We start from the raw sequence: 14984 nt of genomic DNA, 5'->3' as shown, positions 1-14984 counted from the left end.
GTATTTTTAAGTTAATATTTTTGGGTGTGGAACAGATTAATTCAATTTACATTCTTACAGGAAAATGTTTCGGTTTTCAAATATTCGGTTGTCGAACCGTCTCTAGGAATGAATTAAATTCGTAAATGAAGGTACCACTGTACTATAGAATTCTGCCTATCACTCGCCCTAAAATTTAAAATCTTTATTTTTTCCTTAATAATGTTATTAGTCTTCCTGGCTTGGTACTGTCTTTTGTTAATTATTTACTTTTCCTTGATACAGATTTGTTCTACATGACCTTTCTTTAGAAGGGATTATAATGCCAAGCAAGAAAGAACCCGAATTATTAAATTTTAAGCACCATTTAGGGTGCTTTCATCTCGCGGCAATGGATGATGTCCATAATTAACTGTACTCATGTACGGCAGACACATATTTTGCGTCCAATATTAAAATGTTAAAATTACATCTATTGTTCGATTATTATGGGGCTAGTTTTAAAATGCACACCTTTAGATTGTGAACAATTTGATGCCAAAACAAACAATGTAGTGCGACCGACAATTGAGGTCAGAACACTGGAGAGATTATAAATACTTGTGTGGTGATGTCCTAAATTAAAATATTTATTAAAAATTCCATTTATCGTTCGATTATTATTGGACTAGTTTTAAAATACGCGCCTTGAGATTGTGAACAATTTGATACCAAAATGAACGACGTAGCCTGGAAATCGAGGTCAGAACACTGGAAAGAGTATTCATATTTTACTGTGGGTGTGCTTTCCCGGGAAACACCGGGCCCACCCTGGCGTGGGATGGGGCACGCGCACCGGGCCGCGCAAAGTGTCAAGACATTTTGTGACAGTTATCCTTACACATTACTCACATGATTGAGAATGGGGATGTACAGTAGATTAGAAACTCCTCTGACTAAAATCTACATCAAGCTTATTTCCAAAACAGTGGTTGAAATAGGTCGTATCTTACTCTAAATACAGCATATAGGGAAAACAAATTATAATTTTATACAGTAAATTAGTTTTTTGCCAAAGTTTTATTTCATTTCATAACAGATGATTCTATCATCTGACATGATAATTCTATATGTTGCAAGTACAGGATTGCTTTGATTTTAACAGTTGACAGCACTATGTAAATGGGAGCTTTCACACTTGAGGGTCAAGGGGTGATAGTCTTCAATAATTGTGATTTAATTGTATGGTCTTATAGAACTTTTAAACAAGTAAAAAAAACTATTACTGTAGTCACTAAACAGGAAGAGACGAGTCTATTTATGACCACCGACAATGTCTCGGAGGAACCAAGGCACGAGTTTGACTAATTAGTGTCATTAAGTAAATATTAAACAAAAAACAAATGAAAATTAACTATACTCAATATTCAATTAAATTACAATTCAGTACAGTATTTGTTTAATTTTTGTACAAACATTAATATCTGAAATACACATACTGTACTTAAAATACTACAAAAATAGTTGCATCCTACAATTAAGGAACACAAATTTTAAAGATCTGACTAAGATCAATGTTGATGAAAAAATAAAATCCTGAAGAAATTATCATCATGACCTTTATAAATGTGAAATGAATAACAAAAACTTTAACAGTACATTTGTCACGTGAATACTGTATCCAATATAATAAAGTGCACTAAAATCTGCATTGGCACAGTATAGTCATTTAAAATAAATCACTAATAACATGTCTAGAATTCAGCTTTGGTAAATATACAGAAAGAAAAAAATGCTGAATTCCATAACATACTACTCATAATACTGGCAATTAAATTCATAAAGCTGGTAGCTTAAGAGCCACAAAGACTGAAAATATCATCCGCTTGTCGTACTGCATCTGACAGAGCTTCACAATGCCTCTGAAGGTTGGCCGAGATCTTGCTGATCCCGTAGTACGCACCTGGAATTCAATTTTTACATTACAGTGCAGTAGTTGCACAAATTATCTCTTACAATATTTTTATATTTTTTGTTTAATTTCTGCTTCAAGAAATATTCTCTCCCTCCTGACTGAGATCGACAGTGGCATAAGTTTATGTTGCTGATTAAATAATCCTTGCTCTTCCAAGGATATTTTTTTATTTATTTAACATTGCATAGCATTTTGGGCAGATACTACAGATAGTTACAGATAAGGTAAGTTTATTAATTGTAGCAAAATTTTAGTTCAACATAATAACTTCAATATAAATTGATGGAAATGATTACTCTGGAGTTGCATGTCTTAAGTACCAATACTGGTGGAGTGGTTAGCACAATACTGAGAGTGGCTGCTTTATTATGCACCCTATACGCATCCTATGAATTGGTAGTTTACTGTGCACCCTATTCTCATTCTGTAAGTAGTTAATTGTTGTACACCATGCTCATCCTGTAGGAGGAAGTTTACTATGCACTCCATATTCATCCTGTAAGTGGTATCACAAAGGGATTACAGCGAGCACATAAGGTCTTATTCAAAATCCGGGGGATGCTGTTATAAAAATTTACATAAACTCTTTATATTCCTCCACTGCCTATGGTTATAGCTATATTTGTTGGCAGCTGTAGTGGTTTAGTGGTGACTGTGATTGTAAGGGTGTGTATATAGTTGTTGTGGCTGTGATGTTTGTAGCAATGGTGGTTGTATTGTAAAACTGAGGTGGTAGTGATGCTGTGGAACTGTACCAGCTGATTAAATCTTTAAAAAAATCAGTAGCATTCATTTGGATCACTGTATAGTCAGCAACTGCAATAGCTGCAAAAATAATAGTGGCAGACCACTATGAAAGGTTTTTGCTTCCAATGAGAAACAAAGCAACCACCGTAATACCTCTTGGACAGTATTGTTAGTGATGATTTTCAACAAAAAATACACAAGTTGCATTTTATTCTACATACTGTCTACATATAATTACTAAGAAAAACTAACCTGCAATGCTTCCAGCCATAGATGCTATTGTATCTGTGTCCCCACCTAAACTTACAGCAAACTGCAGTGTCCTCTGGAACTCATTTTCAGTCTGGAATATGAAAAAACAAGAGATGAGTTTTATTCTTGTGAAAAATTATGAAAATTCACGAACAAATTATTACTGTATAGTTTTGTCCTACAAATCCCCATTATGAAATTACTCTAATCAGATCCCCTCCCATAGTTTTTATAACAAAAATATTATTTTATTTTTACATACCTCAATTTCAGCAATAGGAGTTGTTGCTCTTACAAATGAATAGATGGCAGTTGGAACAGACATGTGGGCAGAAATATAAACTCCCAATTCATCTTCAACTCGTTCTCGGCTGACAGAGTCCCCATGCTCCATTAATTCCAATACTTTTTCAAGCCTCTTCACATAAACATAAGGCTCTTCTCCCTCATCTGTGATACTGAGAGAAATACTTCATTTATAAACCACAAACTTAAATGCTTCAACTAATGAGATAAATACTACTGCATATGCAGGTTTTATGCACAACATTAGGTATTTTATTAACAAATTAAAATAAAGTGTTTAATGAAACTAAATGGCCCCTTTCCGAATGGCAACTTGGTACCTCTCCTGTGTCTATCGTTAACCTTTGTGGGACACAGATCTTGTGCCAGACGTTAAGTGACATTATGCCCCAGAGACAAGTGCCACTACAAACTATCTTGTCCCCCCCCCCCCCACCTGTTTTTAAGGGACAGGGAGTTTATTGGAAAGCACACTTTAATTCTCCTCAAGGTGTCTGCTTGCCAGAAACAATTCAAATTACTCATACTGTACTCCTTCCAAACAGTCCTTGACCATTAAAAAAATCACCAAGTATTGTTTGTAAACACCTAAATACACAAACCCAACTACATTGACTTCCACTAGATGATAGCACTACTGTACCTTGCAAATAGGTCAGTGGAGGTTTCGTGTCCTTACTTTTTGCCCATCCTAGCCAAGACTACCAATCACACACTACTCAAACCTCTCTCACCTGGTGTGACGGTCATAGAGATGCCTAACTGCAAACGTTAGTTCTATCTTTGCATACAGTGCAAAGCACTTTTGCAGTATCTGTGATTATTTAATCAGAAACATGGACAGTGGGAATAAAAGAACTCTCAAAAATCTCTTGACGTTCATCCTTCATAGTTGAAGATAACCATGTCTTCAATATATCAGGTCAAAGGTGAGTGTGTGAGATGGAGGATGAGACCAATCTGCGTCCAGATGGCTTGCCCACACACAGGACATATGTAGATGGGTACTACTGTAAAGGTGGAGGTTGCTCTAGCTTTGTGTGCGGTGCATTTCCTGTGGGCCTCTGCAGTCCATCTATTCTCTGCTGCACGGGCCCCTGTGATGACTTTGCTTTCCAAGTTGGATGGGTTTGAGCAAATGACTCCCATGTATTGAGGTTGATATCCAGGTCTTTGAGGGTCACCTTGAGGCAGGCCTTGAATTGTTTCTTCTGTCCCCACTGAACATGTGCTGACATAATTCTCCATACAGCATGTTTTGGCAATTGGCTGTCAGGCATTCCGACAGCATGGCAGGCCATGCCATATGGACAGGTTTGGTTTTCTGTAGGAGGATGTAGATGTTGGGAATATGAGCCCTTTCCAGGACCTCCATGTCTGGGATTTTGTCCTGCCACCTGATGTTGAGGAATCTGTCTCCACATGGAGGTGGTAAAGAATCTTACATGGTAGATAGATCACAGGTAAATTTCATGTAAAAATAAAATGGCAGCCCTAGCCTCTGTTACTTAAATTGCAAGAAAGTGACAGTCTCCTCAGCCTATAATTACTCCATCAGGTCTCTACATCTGAAATTGCAAAATATTTAATCACAGACCAAGAGGGAGAAAGGAGGAGGCAATATTTGAAATCAAAATGAAATTGAGGGAATCTACCATAAATTGTTAAAATCATAACCTTAGAATGATGTTTTGTTCCCATCCTTTATAAAGTAATCATTCAGTGTCGAATGCATCTTGACCAATCTGACCGTTGATTTGATAATTATGAAGCAGTCTCCGTGGTGTAGTGGTAAGACACTCGCCTGGCGTTCCGCGAGCGCTATGTCATGGGTTCGTATCCTGGCCGGGGAGGATTTACTGGGCGCAATTCCTTAACTGTAGCCTCTGTTTAACGCAACAGTAAAATGTGTACTTGGATGAAAAAACGATTCTTCGCGGCAGGGGATCGTATTCCAGGGACCATAGGATTAAGGACTTGCCCGAAACGCTACGCGTACTAGTGGCTGTACAAGAATGTAACAACTCTTGTATATATCTCAAAAAAAAAAAAAAAAAAAAAAAAGAGCCCATGTTTATCTCTTACTACTACAAGGGTGATGCCTGATAGCATTTGATGAATCCTTTGAAAATTATATATCAAACTGGGCAAAATGATAAGTTGTGGTAATAAAGTACTGTGCAAGCAAAGATATGGAGTGTTAATATAAATAACTAATTATGCTAGTGACATACTCATCATCTGTAGGTGTTTCAATCTCCTTCATTTTTGTTATGAGATTTTCAATGAACTTCACAGAATCCAGCTTATTCTCAGGGGTGCAGAGAGCTTCATACACAGCGAGGCACTGTTTAAAGAAAGCATGATCATGAAGAATGCAAATTAAATTTGGAATCCGAGGTAAAAAGTTGATAAAATGGTATTTAGCACATAAAAGTTACTAAACATATATCAGGCATTGATACTGTACTATGAAGAAACCAGCTTGAGAAACTTATCCTGCCTATCAGCAAACATCTGATAAGCTGTCCCAAAATTGGAGCTTGGCCAAAATAGAGAGCTAAAGACGACACACATTTCAGGTCTTGGGGCAAAAACAACAGTCCACCCAAAAGGCAGCATGGCAGAGAGAATGACCATTGGCATGAAGCAAAACAGTAATATCCTTCAAACTCAACACCCAGCAACAGCAGGCTCAGTGGATCAGTCCATAGCAGAAATGCACCAGGGACATGCTGAGGCTTTCCATACCAGATGGTGAAAACATAACTGGGACATCAGGTGCAGGGGCCGCTCTCCAGTTCACACCGAAGACAGCTTCAGTGACAAAGACAACTGAGAAGGCCATGAGCAGCACAGTGAGCAAGTGAATCCATGTGCACCCCAAATAAGAGAACCCCAATTGCCCCCCACCTCAGAGCCCCACAGGCAGGCATCTCGGGGACGGATACCCGAATCCACCAGGGAAGGCAACCCTGGCTAGGAAGTGGCAACACCAGCAAGTGCTTCGGGAAGGTAACTTTCAACTCTTGCAACTCAAGGTGCACAATAACTAAGTTGCATAACAAGTGAGGCATATAAACTCAAACATGTGAAGCAAATTCAAAAATTGGAACAAACAAAAGAAAATGGCCTCCACAGGACAGACTCCAAAGGATGGCCAACACTTAGAAAACCGGAATCTGAAGGCAAGAGAGACATGAAGAGAACGTGACACACCAGGCTCAAGACTACAGGTGCTACTACCTGGGTGTCGAGGGGAAATGGGGAACAATCTAGCTATTGTGTGCCCAGTTTTCAGAGGCATTTACATTTTATCTTGCTATTGTCTAATTTTTCTCTGTGAGGGCACCAGGTTTTGGCTTCTGTTCTCCAGTAGGCTTTTATAACTCACAAGGGCTTGGTGTAACATTATATATGTAAAACTATCCAGGTGGTTAGCTACAGGAAAGCACTATAGAAGCCCTCCCAGACAAAAAATGTCAAACTTGACCCTTAAGTGAATTAGCAATAACTAAATTACTATACTGTAAGCTTAGAAAACATCATTCTTGTATCAAGTGGCAATGTTGTAATACATCAACAACATTGCTGGCATACCCTTATCTTGGTTCTGCATAGAGCTCCTTTACAAACCTGAAGGTTGTGTCAAGGAGAGTACAGGGCATCTTAAATATAATCTCTCGGTTTTCTTTGCTATTCATTAATATATAAACTTTCTTAAATTATTCCACTACCAAAGGAATATGATCAGTGTTGGCCAATTCTCACCAATGACAGCCAATGTGTAAACTAAGACAGCTATTGGAGCATCCAGCCAAACAGAATAAAATATTATAATTAATAGTAATTCAATGCAAATCATTCTTTGATATGTTGGTAAATATATAAATAAATTAGTCATAAATGAAAAACATACCAGAAAGAGTGATGGAAATGCTGCTACACACATAATAACAAACTATATATCAACTGGAAGAAAAAACTAACCTGTAGAACTGCACCATTATAGCCAAGCCTGTTAGAGTGCGTGATGAGTGCCATGTCTCGCGCTATATCTACCAGCTCCTGTCCTTTGGTAGCATAGCAGTAAAGAGCAATAGGTGCAACCCTCATAGCACCTGTTGATCAAATATATGTTCAAAACAAACAAATTTGTAACAAATACCTGTAAAATAAACATAAATATCTGTAAAATAAACAAATACTTGAGATTTCTTGAAAAGGTTCACATAGCTACAGTACACTTAATATATAAAGCACTCTAGAGAAGCCTCTTTTCAAAGCAGAAGCATTTTCTAACTTGGAAAGTCCACACCATAATAAAAACCATTATGAAGTAATCTCGCATGAAGATACACACACCCGCATGTGATGAATCAAACATTTACTCTTGTAGCAAGGTAAACCTTTATTATATTCCTTGAAATCATTATTACTTCAACAATATAATCACATCCAATTTAAAATTAGTAATATTTAACACCATACTGTACCTCCATTTCCATACGAGCCTCTTCCACTAAACTGAATTGCTGCTGGACCATAGACGTCTTTGAACTTTGAGGCACGTAGGGCAGCAAATACATCGACAACATTGCTGCCATACCCTCGTCTTGGTTCTGCATAGAACTCCTTTACAAACCTGAAGGTTGTATTAAGGAGAATATCTTAAATATAATCTCTCGGTTTTCTTTGCTATTCATTAATATATAAACTTTCTTAAATTATTCCACTGCCAAATGAATAGGATCAGTGTTGGCCAATTCTTGCCAATGACAGCCAATGTGTAAGTTAAGAGAGCTATTGAAGCATTCAGCCAAAAAAAAAAATCAGTGCCATATACTTTAAGAAAGCAGTTTCACAGAGGCCTACTACTATGCTAATACTGTATTATCAAGCTTAAAAGTAAAGCCTAAAGTCAGCTCCACAATTGAATTTAGTCTACAATACAATAAGAGTAAAACCATAGTTATTACACACGAACTTTAAACAACTGTGGATTAGTTACGTAACAAGAATACTGTATCTACGTAGCTGCCATATAAAATGCAAACAAATTAATGCTAACAAAAAGTGCCAGTGTTTTACTGTGATGCCTACTTTAAAAATCTGTGTTTTACCCATCACTAACATATTCAATAATAATTACCTTTTAGCCATATCTGTGGCATCATATCCTTTCTTTTCAATTAGGGACTGGGCCACACATCTTGTCATTGCAGTATCATCTGTATACTGCTTGTATGGCACTGAAATGAGCATAATATATATATTCAGTATTAAGTTTGACAAATACAGTATATACTATATTGTACTGTATTTTGAATAAATATAACAGCTCGCCACTTCTAAACGTAGTATAGTACGGATACTAAGACCTTACCACTTCTTGACACTTGCTAATCGTGAGTCGGCTCATGATTTCTATGGGTACTTTCCTCGACACCCTGCATATAGTCAGTTCTTTGTCTTTTGTTGGTATTATGAAAAAATACAGTACTGAATACTGTATAATGAAATGTCTCCTTCTGGTGGGCTGTTCAGTAGCTCTCCTATGCTACAACCTCGAAGCATAGAAGCCTTGGGGGGAACTATACTCTGTGACCCACAAGTGCCTACCATGGACCAGGACCTGAAACCACGAAAGTGCGAGAACGGGTTGATCTGCCCTGCTCAAAGTGGCAAAGGAAAGCCTGGGAATCAGAGATCACCTCAAAATGCTTCAAAACTAGTAACTCCTTGGCTTGATTTGTAACCCAGATGAAAACAATGCACTCAATTATTAAAGAAGAATACAAAACATTAACTGTTCCAAGTCTGGGTCTCTAATTAAAAGACAAATGGGCCGAATCTGGGACAACTACTTCAACATTAAGCCTCGACCTACAAATTCAGGAAAACCTGGTCTGTAAAGCAGTAGTTTCCTGAATCTATTTAAAGTCCATTTAAAGAGGAGTTCAGCTAAAATGAAGATTCAACAACACACGTCACAGGCATCAGGGTGGCCTTGAGGGTAGAATGCAGGATGATTAAAGTCAACCGCACTGTGGACGACCTGAAACAAACAGATAATGGCGCAAAGAATCTAGGACACCAGTCAACAAATAACACATTGCCTGGAGTACCCTGAATGGTGTGTAAATAACAGCAGGCAGCCTTATCTGGACACAACAAATGAAGTACTACTGGCCAAACGAACCAAGATAACTAAAGACCCCTCCGGAAGTCAGCCATCTCATTCTTTGCCAGAAAAGGAGAAGGCTGCGGATGAAGAACTGCTCACCAGAGACAAAGAAATAATTCTAAGCTTCAGAAGGAGTGCATGAAACTATCCAACCTAGAGGGGCAGCAGAAAAGCAAGGAGACAAAACAGAATCCAAAACCTGACCAAAAGACTAAGAAGGTTCAGGAAAAGTATGAGCAGGCCAGAGGTGACAAAAATGCATGAAACAATTTGCAAAATGATGCTCAATTGTTGATGTTAAATGCCAACAAGACAGGAGAGATTAAGACCCCCAGCTAACACACTACATTACTGCTAAGCACCAACCAATACCCCAGGAAGACAAAGTCGAAGTCTTTGAGAAGTCATCTTAAGAAGATGGCAGTGTGTATTTAAATAGTTTTGAAATACTGTGCTGTATATCTTCAGTCAGGCATTAATGATTTTTACAATTCTTATGATACTTGCAATAATGTGAAATTTATCAAATAAACAGATTTTGAAAGGTAAATGTCTAGAAATGCATCACCTTGGTAAAGGTTACCGTATTACATTTTTTTGTTTTTGGCATTCATAACAATGAGCGTTTCGTTACCTTTAAGGTCTGGATCACTAAGTCTTTTAAAATATGAAGTGAGAATGGAGCGTGTAGCACGAGACTCTCCCTCAAATGGGGCACCGAGACAATCGCCCATCAGTGCTCCAACCATACATCCCCTGAACCTGCCTGCCATCACCTCAACTGCTTCAACCATAGCCATCACTGAAATGAAACGATACAAACATTAAACTAGATACGGCTTAACAGCAGGATGGCAATCAAGAAATGTTTCTCAATCTCCAATGCTTTTATATTCTGCAATGAAAAGAAATATATTCATAATAAATATAACCCACTCTTTTCTAAACAATTTGAAACACACAAAAATTAAGAGTTCATACATCTACCTAAAGCCAATCATAATCTATAAATACTGTATCTGGAATTATTATTAAGATTAGATACGATTATCTATACAGTACTGTAATTATATGCAGTAGAATTTGCTCAAATGGATTAATACAGACAAGAGAATTAGCTAATAGATCAATTCTTGAGTAACCAAAATGTGATGTCCATTTACTCCAATTTTTTTTTTTTTTTCATATATACAAGAGTTCTTTCATTCTTGTAAAGCCATTAGCAATGCATAACATTTTAGGAAAGTCCTTAATGCTAATTTTCCCCAGAATATTAAAGTGGGGTTGAATTGTTCAAGAAACAGGTACCCATTTACTGCTGGCTGAACAGAGCAGGATGGAAACGCTTTGCGAAATAGTGGCTTTAGGCATTGTATGTACTAGCTCTATCTATAAGTCCACCAATCCTTGTATTCCCGAAACGCTTTGCGTAATAGTGACTTTAGTCATTGTATGTACTAGCTCTATCTATAAGTCCACCAATCTTTGTAAAAATCTCTTGTATGTATGTACCTTACCTAAATAAACATTTATTTATTATTTATTTAGAGGCTACAGTTAAGGATTGGCACCCGGTCAATCCTCCCCGGCCAGGATACGAACCCAGGCCAAAGTGCTAGCGAAGCACCGGGCAAGTGTCTTACCACTGCGCCACGGGGACTGCAATCCCACAAACAATCAAAACAAGGGGACTCAAAAGACACTTAAACACTTCTGATTAGACTAAACTAGGGAACAATCGGGTTAAATAACCCAACTTGGTCTCACTCCCTAAACCACACTGAACCCATGACAAGCCTAGCTAACATCATGTATAATACTCCAAGTGTAATTAAATATATATTACAGGATTGAATACAGTCTTCCTTACTGTAAACTACTCGCTGTAACCTAATTTAATGTGTAAACTCCCAGCTGCTTCACCTGCAGCTTACTCCGTTTCCTCTCAAGTATACCCATGAGGAAATATAATATCAATAACAACAACTAGGAATATAATATAATTGAGTTTACCCCTAGTCAGTTTAAAAATTTAAAATATTAATTATTGTTTATATTATGCTCTTGTCTCTTTTTAAAGTAGTAAAAAGCTTATTTTTTATTTTAGTGTTGGTTATTGGCATGTGTGATTGAACGCGTTCGAACACAGCCCTTGTGTAGAGGTTGTTGTTGTTTACAACTGGAGAATAACGCGGGTAATCTGTAGAGTAACACTGTAGAGTCAACAACAACAGCTCTGTAGAGTCAAGAGTCGTCCTCGCCTCTCAACCAACATCTTCTGTAGAGGAAAGTCTACAGAGGGATGCGGCTCTTCTCTATAAGAGAGTAAGAAGACGAACTGCTCTATACTGAGGAGGTTTAGAGGGAAACAGCTCTGTGGCTCACGACTACTGTGGAGGTTGGGACAGATCATTACTACTGTGGAGGTTGGGACAGATCACTGCTACTGTGGAGGTTGGGACAGATCACTGCTACTGTGGAGGTTGGGACAGATCACTGCTACTGTGGAGGTTGGGACAGATCACTACTACTGTGGAGGTTCGGACAGATCACTGCTACTGTGGAGGTTGGGACAGATCACTGCTACTGTGGAGGTTGGGACAGATCACTGCTACTGTGGAGGTTGGGACAGATCACTGCTACTGTGGAGGTTGGGACAGATCACTGCTACTGTGGAGGTTGGGACAGATCACTGCTACTGTGGAGGTTGGGACAGATCACTGCTACTGTGGAGGTTGGGACAGATCACTGCTACTGTGGAGGTTGGGACAGATCACTGCTACTGTGGAGGTTGGGACAGATCACTGCTACTGTGGAGGTTGGGACAGATCACTGCTACTGTGGAGGTTGGGACAGATCACTGCTACTGTGGAGGTTGGGACAGATCACTGCTACTGTGGAGGTTGGGACAGATCACTGCTACTGTGGAGGTTGGGACAGATCACTGCTACTGTGGAGGTTGGGACAGATCACTGCTACTGTGGAGGTTGGGACAGATCACTGCTACTGTGGAGGTTGGGACAGATCACTGCTACTGTGGAGGTTGGGACAGATCACTGCTACTGTGGAGGTTGGGACAGATCACTGCTACTGTGGAGGTTGGGACAGATCACTGCTACTGTGGAGGTTGGGACAGATCACTGCTACTGTGGAGGTTGGGACAGATCACTGCTACTGTGGAGGTTGGGACAGATCACTGCTACTGTGGAGGTTGGGACAGATCACTGCTACTGTGGAGGTTGGGACAGATCACGACTACAGTAGAGTGGAGGTTGGGACAGATCACGACTACAGTAGAGTGGAGGTTGGGACAGATCACGACTACAGTAGAGTGGAGGTTGGGACAGATCCGGCTTCTCTGTGACGGTCACGCTGGGCAGATAGTACATACAGTATTACAGGTCTCTGGTGTTGGCTAGTCTGTCTATTAATGACCAGAGTGTAAAGAAAGGGAACCTACTGTGGTATTTTCATATAAAGTAGTGATATTTCATTTAGTGTAGTGTACCATAGTTGTTTGGTCCATCATTCTTCACGTGGAACCAGTATCGACCAGCTATTATTGATAAAAGTTATTGGTGTCATTGCCTCTGAATTTTTTAAGGAAATGTATAACATAAGAGCAAGCTTCCACTATATTGTTCTTTAGGCAATTTGATTTAGTTTCCCTTAAAACCAATCATTTACATTTATGAATAACAAAATTATGATAATTACTAATCAGGCTAATCATATTAAACCTCAGGTAGCCATTTTAAAATTTCATTCCATTTAATTTTATCAATTATTTTTTAAATGGTATAGATGCAGATAAGACAGATTTTTGGTCATATAATCCATGCATATAAAAACCATTGATCTTCATACTGTATTTCATAACATCAAAATTTTGAGAATCCAGCACCTTATTGCTATATAGTACTGTATATATATAAATAAAATAAATTAAATTATTATAATCATATACAATAATAATTATTTTATGGAATACTGCTAGTATTATAGTTTGCTGACATTTGAACATTTTTTTTCTTTTTACAGGTTGCCATCACTCGCAGAAAAACAGAATGTCTCGCGTTCTAATTGAGGTGTTGCCAAATATTCAGGCATGTAATATGTACATCACACTGCCTCCAGACACCACTTGCCAGAAAATACTTGTTGATAAATCTGAATGTTCAGTTGAACTTCAAGATGGCAACATAGTTTGTCTGAAGATACCAAGAGGGACATATTTAGTATCAAATTCAGTTACAGGAATTACTCAAGTGTCAAACATTATCACAGCTCGTGCACAAATTAGTGAGATGACGTCACTTATTACTGCACTCGGTGGTAATATTTTAAATGATGGGGATACGAAGTTCTTGGATACAGAACTAAATACTTCTCTTTCAGGCTCGTTGGTATCAGCTCGGTGCAAGAAGTGTCTAACCTACGTGTTCAGTAATGTAAAGTTTAGAAGAGTGATGCCCCTGCCATCAGTCGATTGGGACCACTCATCTGAGGATTGGTTCTGCCATCTTCATGCTGAGCACGGAAACAAGCTCAAACCAACATCACTTCAGCCTAACCCGGATGAATGCTTTTACACAGAATTGTTTTTTCTTGTGCACAGTAACCTGTTGGAATGTATGAACGCCGAGTGTGATGATAGCATTGTAAAATGCTCCAAGTGTAGAGTACTCCTCGGTGAGAAGGCTAATCTCTCGGTGAAGGTTTGGACACTAAGTCTTGAGTGGGTAACACAGCAAGATAAAACCATTTATAATAGAAATTCAGCTGAAATATTAATATCCTTATTTCACAATATTGATAAGGATAATTTTGGGGTAAATTGTCGATTAGTGCTGCAAGCACAGACAAATCCAAACAAATATTTATACATGGTGACAATGAACATGAACCAAAAATTGCTGGTTTCAGATATTTCAGAGTTTGCCTCGTGTGAAACAATGTTGCAAGAATCATATGGAGATAGAGAAGGAATGCATTGTAATTCATCAAAGAAATTATGTTTGGAAAAAAGAAAGGACATCAGTTTAAAGAAAATATATGCAATCAAATTACTGTACCTTGTGAAGAAAGGTGAAGACAGTCAGACAGGAGAATGGGTAGATGACATCAATGTACACATTATTCCCTGCAGCATTTCGTTGCTTGATGAAGTCAAAACAATGTTAGAGAAATCTACTTATTTCTTACCTGATAATGTTAAAACCATTGAAAATATGAACTTGGGTTATATTATAAAATAAATGCAGTTTTGTAAGTAAAAGCTATAATGCCTGATTTTCATAAATCCTTATAAATTTTACTTATAAGTGTGAGATGATTCAAGAATTGTGAGATTTGTATGCATTGTGTATGCGAGAGACTTGGACATTGTTTCCGCCTACCCCAGGAAACAAGGCGTTGTTTCCTGGGGTAGGAAACCATCACCATATGGTGATGGTGCTTGCAAAGTCCGAGTTAAAGCCCCGCAGGATCTGTTGGCAGGTTCCTTCAAGTGCCTGGTAGGGTTTCCCTTGCCACACTGCCTGCTGGGGGAGAATCAGG

The 14984-nt window shown here is 38.4% G+C and overlaps 2 protein-coding genes across 4 annotated transcripts; one reads left to right on the top strand and one right to left on the bottom strand.

Moving 5' to 3' along the window:
- Window positions 1–1019: 1019 nt before the first annotated feature.
- On the bottom strand, window positions 1020–11386 carry LOC123746521 (ADP-ribosylhydrolase ARH3). Of its 2 annotated transcripts, none has more exons than XM_045728065.2 (9): window positions 11296–11386; window positions 10060–10227; window positions 8391–8490; window positions 7735–7883; window positions 7229–7359; window positions 5473–5585; window positions 3195–3390; window positions 2933–3023; window positions 1020–1921 (listed from the first exon to the last, which is right to left on the bottom strand). In XM_045728065.2, coding segments are annotated over exons 1-9 (1059 nt in total). In that variant the 5' UTR covers window positions 11297–11386; the 3' UTR covers window positions 1020–1811. The 2 variants fall into 2 exon arrangements, with proteins under 2 accessions (XP_045584021.2, XP_045584022.2); XM_045728066.2 differs by having other exon boundaries at window positions 11272–11350.
- Window positions 11387–11592: 206 nt separating this feature from the next.
- Window positions 11593–14710, top strand: LOC123746523 (E3 ubiquitin-protein ligase E3D). Of its 2 annotated transcripts, none has more exons than XM_045728067.2 (2): window positions 11593–11750; window positions 13467–14710. In XM_045728067.2, the coding sequence occupies exon 2, from the start codon at window positions 13493–13495 to the stop codon at window positions 14681–14683; it is 1191 nt and encodes a 396-aa protein (XP_045584023.2). In that variant the 5' UTR covers window positions 11593–11750; window positions 13467–13492; the 3' UTR covers window positions 14684–14710. The 2 variants fall into 2 exon arrangements, with proteins under 2 accessions (XP_045584023.2, XP_045584024.2); XM_045728068.2 differs by having other exon boundaries at window positions 11598–11823.
- Window positions 14711–14984: the final 274 nt, after the last annotated feature.

The sequence above is a fragment of the Procambarus clarkii genome, chromosome 90 (genome assembly GCF_040958095.1).
Source record: "Procambarus clarkii isolate CNS0578487 chromosome 90, FALCON_Pclarkii_2.0, whole genome shotgun sequence".
Lineage (NCBI taxonomy): Eukaryota > Metazoa > Arthropoda > Malacostraca > Decapoda > Cambaridae > Procambarus > Procambarus clarkii.
The sequence above is the reverse complement of the archived record's forward strand: the minus strand, read 5'-3'. Positions and strand labels throughout refer to the sequence as shown.

Coding starts and splice junctions, on each gene's coding strand:
- LOC123746523 (XM_045728067.2), top strand. CDS start 13,493: ATGTCTCGCGTTCTAATTGAGGTGTTGCCAAATATTCAGGCATGTAAT.
- LOC123746521 (XM_045728065.2), bottom strand. Junction 7,360..7,734: donor AGGCTCGTATGGAAATGGAG/GTACAGTATGGT, acceptor TTTGATCAACAG/GTGCTATGAGGGTTGCACCT. Junction 1,922..2,932: donor TATGGCTGGAAGCATTGCAG/GTTAGTTTTTCT, acceptor ATTGAATTCCAG/GTGCGTACTACGGGATCAGC.